At 39.0% G+C, this 10628-nt stretch overlaps 1 protein-coding gene across 1 annotated transcript; it reads right to left on the bottom strand.

The window, feature by feature from the left end:
• Nucleotides 1-4017, bottom strand: LOC307019876 (guanylate kinase-like; the record flags this gene model as incomplete). Its single annotated transcript, XM_079650979.1, has 5 exons — nucleotides 1-109; nucleotides 902-998; nucleotides 2578-2697; nucleotides 3254-3295; nucleotides 3906-4017. Coding segments are annotated over 5 exons (480 nt in total), but the record flags the coding sequence as incomplete, so codon positions are not given.
• Nucleotides 4018-10628: the final 6611 nt, after the last annotated feature.

The raw sequence follows: 10628 nt of genomic DNA, 5'->3' as shown, positions 1-10628 counted from the left end.
GATGTAGATGGGGTTCAGCTCGGTCTCCTTGATCCTCCTCACTCCCTGGATGTCCACATCCAGGATGCACATCAGGTTCTTGTCGATCACGTCTTGAATGGCCGCTTTACTGCAGAACCAATGCATTGAGACGTCATTAAATCATATAATACAAGAGTCTTCTTCACGCAGGCATAGACTTTAATCTAACCGAGTTAAGAGGATCGCTGCGTTGATCCCAGCTGCTCAGACTCACACAGCAGTGAGTGTGTGTTATCCTCAGAATAAGAGGAAGAGATTAAATGTGACACACGAGGAGGTGCTGAGCTGCAGCGCTGCTCTTTTTGACCCGAGAGAGGTCAAACAGCCATCTGTCGCAAAACTGTTTTATATGCTCCCGTACCCTGTGGCCGAGCGTCAGAGTAGATTACTGTACATAACCAGAGTGATTAGATTGATAAAAGTATTAAAATGATTCCACTACAAGTTAAAAGCCTGCATTGGAAGCCTTAATAAAGTCAAAATAGAAGGGAAAATGCACTTTATTACTGAAATAAACATTTTTCTGTAAAATGTTCCCAGTCAGTGTTTTCCTGTTACAAATACTGTTTAGAATTCATATGACTCTCATGTGCATATTGCATTGAACTTCTGTTGATGTGCAAACTGTTTCTACTGCTGCTCAGGAAAATACTTTGTCCTTCAATTTATCAGAAGCATAAAATCACTTTCTGTTTTCCAAATTGTAATCTATATAAGAAATGAAGCTTTTCGATCAGTTAAAAGTAGAACATTTGCCTGAAAAATGTGAAATGTGAAGCATAAAGTCATGGTGGCCAACAAGTGCAACAACGGTCGGTCCACTTCCATTAGGAGATACACGCTGCACAACACATGCAAATGAATGAGTGTAAGTATTTACCTTGTTCCATACAGGTTGCCGGAGAACTCTGCGTTCTCGATGAAGTCTCCGTTGTCAATTCCCTCCTGCATGACCTCTCTGGTAGTATAGTGGTAGTCTGTAAGATGCATTAACATTAGCAATGAGCCTAGTTTGAACATTCACAATATAGTTAGTTATATATATAATTGCCAGATAATTTCATCACAATAAACAGCTAAGATTACGAGGAAAGTGGAAGGAAATCAAAAAGGATATTATTGTGGCTTGTGGAAAATACTACATTCATATGCCTAAATCTAACAATGTCTAAACCTCTTAGGGTCTAAAGCAGCATTTATTTATGTTCTACTTCTAACACTAGTGGACACTGCGATAGCACACACTAGCATGAGAACGTTAGGTTCTAAGTAACAATGAAATAGGAAGTGGTTCTGATGAACAAAGAAGGGATAACACCTGAATGAGACGCAGAAATTACTTAAAAACTGCCGTAAGAAACTTGAATAAAACGAACCTTTTTGTAATATTTTCTTAAACTCTTGCTATAAAAGTAGAGCATTAAATAGATGAAATGTTCCTCTGCCTCCTTTATTTTTTATTATTTGGAACTCCTTTAATGCAGCGTTAATCACTGCTGGTGAACTCCACACTTACTTTAAACTAAAAATAAGTCAAGATGATGTTTCTGCGTAGCGTATATCTTGTACAAACATTTCCAGAAACATACTTTGGTGTAGCTACTGTTTTGCCGCAAAATTAGAAACTCTGCTGCGTATGTTGTTTGGGTTTTGTTTACAACATTGCGGCCAAGTCACAAACTTCCTAATTTCAGAGTAAAACAGTCAAATATGTTACTGAAAACCTTTGAGATAAGAAACAGACAAGCGTTTCTTAGTTAAAAGCCTAGGTTTGGTTCAGGATGAGTCAAGTATTCCGTTGTAATCAGAATGTTACGCTCCAACGCTCATCAGTGGGAAGAGAAGGACGGGACAGGAAACGGGAATCACTAAGACACATCACAGAGGGCTATTTTCAAGACTTTTTACTCCAAAGTGTAAACTGTTCTATCCTGATTCTCTAGATTACTAAACAAGTTTTGAATTTCTCTTCTGGTTTGTCACATTGTATTAGTGACTACAGCATACTTGCCAACCCTCCCGATTTTCGCGGGAGACTCCCGATTTCATTGCCCTCTCCCGGTTTCCTCCCGGGGTCATATTTCTCCCGCATTTCTCCCGATTTCTGACTAAATCCGATTTACTCAGGACTGTTTCCACTCGGACTTTAATACAGCTACACCATTGTTTGGTTTCCATGGTAGCGCGTCTCTTTAGTAGCGCGTGCAACTGAAATTCTGAGAGGGTGAGGCAGATAGTCACAGAAAACATAACAAGAATCAACAACTCTGGCCTCTGCTCACTCCTTTCCTATAATACAGGTCCAGCCCACACATATGCTCCATCAAGACAGTGAACTTACAACTAAAATAAGCATGTTAATGTTAATCTAATACAGCTCCGGCGATCCACTAGCACTCCCCCCCCCCCCCCCCCCCCGCGGTGGTTTTGAAATGCTCCCGATTTATGAGGTCTCAAGGTTGGCAAGTATGGACTACAGATCTAATAATTGGTGCCTGAATGATGAAAGTAACCCCTCTGCTTTAAAACTGTGATCAGGAATCACACGGAGGTCACCTTTATCTGTGGTTTCAGATTTGTTAGGACACGAAAATGAGCTTTCTAAGTCTTCAGAGGAATAGACGTCTGCTACAGGAAATAAAATCGCCCCCAGAAGCATGGGGAGACTGTTCAGCCCTATGGAGAAAGCAAAGAAGGCACAGAGAGGTTTATCCTTTATATCCACGGATTTAACAGAGGGGACACAACCAGCGTGCAGTTATCTTGGGAGTAAGAAGTGTTTTTAGTGAACGGGAAAGAAAGGGGTGGGGCGGGGAAATGTGGAGCACTAAACAAGATACAAAAAGGTGCAAAAAAACAGTTTTATCACAGTTTTTCAGTTTCAAATCCAAGTCTAAAGCCCCTTCAGGTGCATCACAGAGCATGAGGGTCCTACTGCAGTGTGAAGGTGCTTAAAACATCATCTGTGTGTTTGACAATAAACAGACTATATGGATTTTTACAAGTTTAAAGGTCATTCAGATCAATTGTCTGAAATAAAGTTAATAAATAATAATAATAAAATGAATATTTGTATTTAGTGTCTCTACTGTAAGTCTCAATGTTTTAATGTTCAAAAAGCTCTTTATTTTTCGCATACTTGGCAAATGTTTGGGATAAATGAATACATGAATGTAACACATGCGCAGATACTAAGTGTTTTTAAAACAGTTTTGAGCCAGAAGTAGCCTACCTTTGCCGTTTTCCTCTCCTGGTCGTGGGTTTCTTGTTGTGTCTGTATGGAGAACATGTGCCTGTTAAAACCCTGAGATGGCAATAAATCATCTCTAATGGCTGTTTTTGATTTATATCAAAGCAAAATTGCTGCAAAACTTCCATTTCAGCATTTAAAGGAGACATATTATACACATTTTCAGGTTCATATACTTGTATTTCGGGTTATTACTTCAACATACTGCCAGTCTGTATATTCCTGTATTCACATGTTGTCTGAAACTCCCAGTTTATAAGCAATATGCAATATGGGCTCTACAGACCCACACAGATATACTATGAACTGTGCTTCACTTTGTGCAGTTAATATCTATTATTGCTTGGCGTCTCCTCAAACTTAAGTCCACCTTTGGGAAAGCAAAGGAGCCTCATGTGACATAGAAAAGGGTCACATCTCAATGGCTGGTTGAATCCCATGTTTTCTGACCAAGACAGCCCCCAAAAAATGTCTTACTTCACAGTTTGCTGGTAAATAAGTACGATAGACACTTATTTATTTATTACAAGCAGTGAAAAATATGAATTCATGCCACAAAATCTATCTACAGGGTCCGAATTAGACCTTCAATCTAATACACCGTGTTTCCTCGTGTACTTCCACACTAACGTACGTGACACGCTGAAGCCGAAGATGCCCTCGTGCTCCTTCATCAGCCTCTTCATCAGAGTGCTCTTCCCCGCTCCGGAGGGGCCGCTCAGCACCACGGGTCTTGGTCCGGACATTATTCTGAAACACACGGGGAAAAAACAGGGTCAAAGGGAACTGAGATCAGCATCAGATATCAGAGATCTGACGTTCAGGAAAGACAAGATCCTTTCTATAATGAAATACAGGACATTTTTGTATGTTTTATTTGTTTATTTGACTGTACAGCACTTTGGTCTGGAGGTTTTAAAGTGCTTTTAAACAAAGCTGTATTGTATTGTATATGAACCCCCCTGTTGTGTTCGTTTCTCCCCTTACTTTGGTGTTCTGTTCTGCTCTTACATTTACACAAAAACAATGAATCCTCACCGAATTGTGTTTATTTTAACACCCATTTAAGCTGTAAAAACGGGGACAACTGGTCTACTTGAATAGACACTGAAAATGAGTTTCAAATTGATGGTTATGGTGTGTACTATGATGGATGAACATAATCCAGGGTTACAGATGGGAAGTTACTAAGTACATTAACTCAAGAACTGTACTTAAGTACAATTTTGAGGTACATGTACTTTACTTGAGTATTCCCATTTGTTGCTACTTTGTACTTCTGCTCCACTACATGTATTTAATCCCTTTAGTTACTTTACAGATGTGGATGAATGATGCGAAATCAAGTGTTAAATCAGACTTTAGTTCCACCTGGAGTAAATCCACCAGCTACCCTGCAGTATACAAAGTCATTCAAACTAGCTGCACCTTTACCAGCTTTGAGAACACTTTAATGATCAATCATTATAAAACATATCATATATATTATTCTGAAATGGACCAATCTGCACAATGACTACTTTTACTGTCTCTACTTTCACTATATTTTGATGAGAATACTTTTCTACTTTTACTTGAGGAACATTTTGAATGCAGGACTTTTACTGTAACAGAGAATTCCTACACTCTGGTACATCTACTTTTACTCAAGTACAAGATCTGAGTACTTCTATTTTTACTCAAGTACAAGATCTGAGTACTTCTACTTTTACTCAAGGACAAGATCTGAGTACTTCTACTTTTACTCAAGAACAAGATCTGAGTACTTCTACTTTTACTCAAGTACAAGATCTGAGTACTTCTACTTTTACTACAAGATCTGAGTACTTCTACTTTTACTCAAGTACAAGATCTGAGTACTTCTGCTTTTACTCAAGTACAAGACCTGAGTACTTCTACTTTTACTCAAGTACAAGATCTGAGTACTTCTACTTTTACTCAAGTACAAGATCAGAGTACTTCTACTTTTACTCAAGTACAAGATCTGAGTACTTCTGCTTTTACTCAAGTACAAGATCTGAGTACTTCTGCTTTTACTCAAGTACAAGATCTGAGTACTTCTACTTTTACTCAAGTACAAGGTCTGAGTACTTCTACTTTTACTCAAGTACAAGATCTGAGTACTCCTCCCACCTCTAGGGTTACCCATTCATTTCCTTTGGTGGATTATCAACATTTTGTATGTTCAAATGTGTCCTGTGGAGGATAGAATAAGGCCTTGAGGCAATCAGATGTAAAACACAATATGTATGATTGATGAAATTAGTAAATGGGTCAGACTCGACCCGAACACTAGGTTTAAATAACTCATTTTAGTTAGAAGATGTGTAGAATGAATACATTACTTGAATTTTTCTTGACACCATGTTTATTAAGAACTCCTCTACCTGTGCATGATTACTGCAGTGCTTTAAAGGCTCACTAACTATCAGCGGGTCAAAGGTCAGCAAGGTTAATCCTTTGATCCGAGCTGGTCTTAAAACCAGCAGCAGCAGATCTCCACTCCTACATTACTCTGTTTTAATTTACACCCTTAATAAATTGACACTTAAGGACATTCTACTTCCTATTTCTTCCTTAATTGAAATATCTAAACCTGTCCTCCTTGCTGCCGCCTGCAGGTTAATGTTATGGTTTCTGTTAATGGAGTCACGGCGGGTCAGTCGGAGGATTAATTGGATTGGGCCGAGCGGCACAAAGTGTCCCGGACAGGTGAACCTGAGGAGGGACTATTTATTTAGAATTACCATTAATAGGACAGGTGACCCGGTTACCTGAGCAACTATTTATTTACAGTCAACATTTACAGTCAACATTAATACAATGGCTTATAATGTCAAAGTCTGCAACAGTAAAAAAAAAACAGGCGACCTAAATCTGCTTAGTGTTGATATTTCCAACTACTTAATGTATGTTTCGCATAAGAGTCGCTAAAAGGATCATTAAAATCCCCAATAAATACATTTCCAATTCAACTTTGAGGTTATTAACTTATGTAAAAGCAACCAAAGAAGAACAAAGCAATAACACATGGGAGAAACGTTAACAAATGTCTGATAAATACAAATTAAATATCAAATAATGTTGATCATCTAATTGAGCCTTTCCTAATTGTTGTATGCAAAATGTCCTCCTTGAATTTACCTGTAATGCACACTAGATGTGTCACCTATGCAGAGCTTTTAAAATATCTAAGCAGCAAACAAATACTTTATAAAAATGTATTATCATTTACATTTTAAAACAATTTAAAAAGGTGTTTCTATTAGTTTTATAGCGTTTGGTAATCTCTGAAACTCACATGAATCACATTAGTGACTGCATGCGTGTTCATTAGAGCTGCGATGAGTAATTGATCCATTGATGACTTTCAGAATCAGGGATGGATATTTCTCGCAATGTTCTGACATCTATTGACCAAACAATAATCAATAATGAAATAATTGTTGTGAAGGTAAACAAAAGTGTGTCCTTACCTCTCGTTACAGCGCAGAACAGAGTGTGTCGTAGAAGCGTTTGATAGCAGATGATTCTTCAGCCAGACCCCTAAGTACACTACAGTGTGTGTGTGTGTGTGTGTGTGTGTGTGTGTGTGTGTGTGTGTGTGTGTGTGTGTGTGTGTGTGTGTGTGTGTGTGTGTGTGTGTGTGTGTGTGTGTGTGTGTGTGTGTTCGTGTGTGTGTGTGTGTGTGTGTGTGTGTGTGTGTGTTTGTGTGTTTGTGTGTGTGCGCACTGATTCAGCTCACTGTCAGTCTGAATTAGCACCCCCTCCCTTCAGCTCAGTGACCAATCATATGTGAGCACGCTGACTTCTGCTTATCCTTTAGATTCAGCTTTTCATAAACAAATGATCACGCTACAGCAGAAAGTGTGTGTGCAGTGTGTGTAGATATATTTAGGGTGTGTACAGTGTGTGTACAGTGTGTGTAGATATATTTAAGGTGTGTACAGTGTGTGTGTGTGTGTGTGTGTGTGTGTGTGTGTGTGTGTGTGTGTGTGTGTGTGTGTGTGTACAGTGTGTGTAGATATATTTAGGGTGTGTACAGTGTGTGTGTGTGTGTGTGTGTGTGTGTGTACAGTGTGTGTAGATATACTTTAGGTGTGTACAGTGTGTGTAGATATATTTAAGGTGTGTACAATGTGTGTACAGTGTGTGTAGATATATTTAGGGTGTGTACAGTGTGTGTGTGTGTGTGTGTGTACAGTGTGTGTAGATATACTTTAGGTGTGTACAGTGTGTGTAGATATATTTAGGGCGTGTACAGTGTGTGTACAGTGTGTGTAGATATATTTAAGTGTGTGTACAGTGTGTGTACAGTGTGTGTAGATATATTTAAGGTGTGTACAGTGTGTGTACAATGTGTGTAGATATATTTAAGGTGTGTACAGTGTGTGTACAGTGTGTGTAGATATATTTAGGGTGTGTAAAGTGTGTGTACAGTGTGTGTACAGTGTGTGTAGATATATTTAAGGTCTGTACAGTGTGTGTAGATATATTTTAGGTGTGTATAGTGTGTGTAGATATATTTTAGGTGTGTATAGTGTGTGTAGATATATTTAAGGTCTGTACAGTGTGTGTAGATATATTTTAGGTGTGTATAGTGTGTGTAGATATATTTTAGGTGTGTATAGTGTGTGTAGATATATTTAAGGTCTGTACAGTGTGTGTAGATATATTTAGGGTGTGTACAGTGTGTGTACAGTGTGTGTATAGTGTGTGTAGATATATTTTAGGTGTGTATAGTGTGTGTAGATATATTTTAGGTGTGTATAGTGTGTGTAGATATATTTAAGGTCTGTACAGTGTGTGTAGATATATTTAAGGTGTGTACAGTGTGTGTACAGTGTGTGTGCAGTGTGTGTAGATATATTTAAGGTGTGTACAGTGTGTGAAGATCTATGTAGGGTGTGTACAGTGTGTGTACAGTGTGTGTAGATATATTTAAGAATATGCTTTCGCTGTGAATCCACACACTTGTTGCGTAAGCACCAGGTTATATTTATTTGGTTTTGAAAGGAAATGCCAGGTTAAAATGAAGGAGGTAAATATACTTTAATAAAAGCCTGCATTTCTTTGAGGATTGTAAAAACAAAATGAAACTTTTCTACCTAAACTTTAGACATTTTACAATAACTTGCTGTTAGTTCAACTTCAACCATATTTGCAGTTTGATTCAAGCTAACTACCGAACATTTGTGGGCCTAGAAAAATACGTAAATAAGTGTTATACTATTTATTTGCACTATAATCAAACCCCTTTTCTAAGGATTTCCTTCCTTTTCTTTCATGTATTTATCAGGCAGACGAGAGTTGAAGCTATGACTCATTTTGCTGTCAGATTACTTTTTGGTATTATGTTTCCTACATTTCTCTAAGACGCTTAATTTAACCAAACTTCATTTCTTCTCTTGCTGTAGTTCAACTTCTTCTAGTGTGAAGTAAACACTGAGTTCACACTGAGACAGTTTTCATATCGAACCTGGAGGCGACCCACTGCCTCCCAGAGTAATAATACTCACACTGTATATTCCATTCCTTACACACTTAAGGTAATATCAAATATTAAATGTTGTTTACTGTAAATTGGTATTTCAACATGTATATTTCCTACTTTTTTAATTAGTTACTTGTTGTGGTAAAAAGACTCAACAAGGGTTTTCCCACTCTGTGATTGAACCGTCTGTGTGTGTGTGTGTGTGTGTGTGTGTGTGTGTGTGTGTGTGTGTGTGCGTGCGTGCGTGCGTGCGTGCGTGCGTGCGTGCGTGTGATACCGCGGTAAAGGCTAAGAATAGCCGGTTTAGAGTGTGTGCCGGCTGTGCCTCACTAATCCTGCAGCGACCCACTTCTTAAAGGGTGAGTCCACCGTTCTCTTTCAGCACAGCAGAGATGTACGCAGAACAGCAGGTGCTCAGAGTCAGTTCAGGCCAAACATCCACACGTCCAACAGGTGAATACCACCAAACAACCACTGAGCATATTGTATACACACTTAGGGACTGCAGATGGAAATGAGCTGTCTATAATCTGACATACAGCATATGTTCTCTCTTTGAGATTTATGTTTCGTGCATGAGGGACTATTGTGCTTTTTTGGGGGTTTCCCTTTCCTGTAGTTTGTTATATAATTTTGTATGCATGTGAATGGTCTGCAAAGGCTAAAATCCCTGTGTTCCCTCCAGAGGAAGTTTCTCTCACACACACTGCCTGGAACACCTCCATTGGACTCCTTTATGTACTTCCTGACATCACTATGTAACACTCGCGGTTTTATTGGCTAGCGCTTCAACCAACACATTGTACATGAGAGGCTAAGGGGCGGGACATCTCTAAGCAGTTGACCAACCACAACAGAGCCGGCCACCTAACCAATCAGAGCAGACTGGACTCTGGTTTCAGACAAAGGGTGAAAAGAGGTGCTGCAGCACAGGCAGTATGAGAACAATAAAGAGCTTTTTGAACATTAAAGCATGGAGACATGTGGAGACACTACATACTGATATACACCTGAACATCAGCAGGAGAGGACTCTTTAAAGTAGAGACACTACATACTGATATACACCTGAACATCAGCAGGAGAGGACTCTTTAAAGTAGAGACACTACATACTGATATACACCTGAACATCAGCAGGAGAGGACTCTTTAAAGTAGAGACACTACATACTGATATACACCTGAACATCAGCAGGAGAGGACTCTTTAAAGTAGAGACACTACACACTGATATACACCTGAACATCAGCAGGAGAGGACTCTTTAAAGTAGAGACACTACATACTGATATACACCTGAACATCATCAGGAGAGGACTCTTTAAAGTAGAGACACTACATACTGATATACACCTGGACATCAGCAGGAGAGGACTCTTTAAAGTACAGACACTACATACTGATATACACCTGAACATCAGCAGGAGAGGACTCTTTAAAGTGGAGACACTACATACTGATATACACCTGAACATCAGCAGGAGAGGACTCTTTAAAGTAGAGACACTACATACTGATATACACCTGAACATCAGCAGGAGAGGACTCTTTAAAGTAGAGACACTACATACTGATATACACCTGAACATCAGCAGGAGAGGACTCTTTAAAGTAGAGACACTACATACTGATATACACCTGAACATCAGCAGGAGAGGACTCTTTAAAGTAGAGACACTACACACTGATATACACCTGAACATCAGCAGGAGAGGACTCTTTAAAGTAGAGACACTACATACTGATATACACCTGAACATCATCAGGAGAGGACTCTTTAAAGTAGAGACACTACATACTGATATACACCTGGACATCAGCAGGAGAGGACTCTTTAAAGTACAGACACTACATACTGATATAC

Source organism: Notothenia rossii, assembly GCF_949606895.1.
Source record: "Notothenia rossii genome assembly, chromosome: 1".
Classification (NCBI taxonomy): Eukaryota; Metazoa; Chordata; class Actinopteri; order Perciformes; family Nototheniidae; genus Notothenia; species Notothenia rossii.
This window is presented reverse-complemented; position numbering and strand designations above follow the sequence as displayed.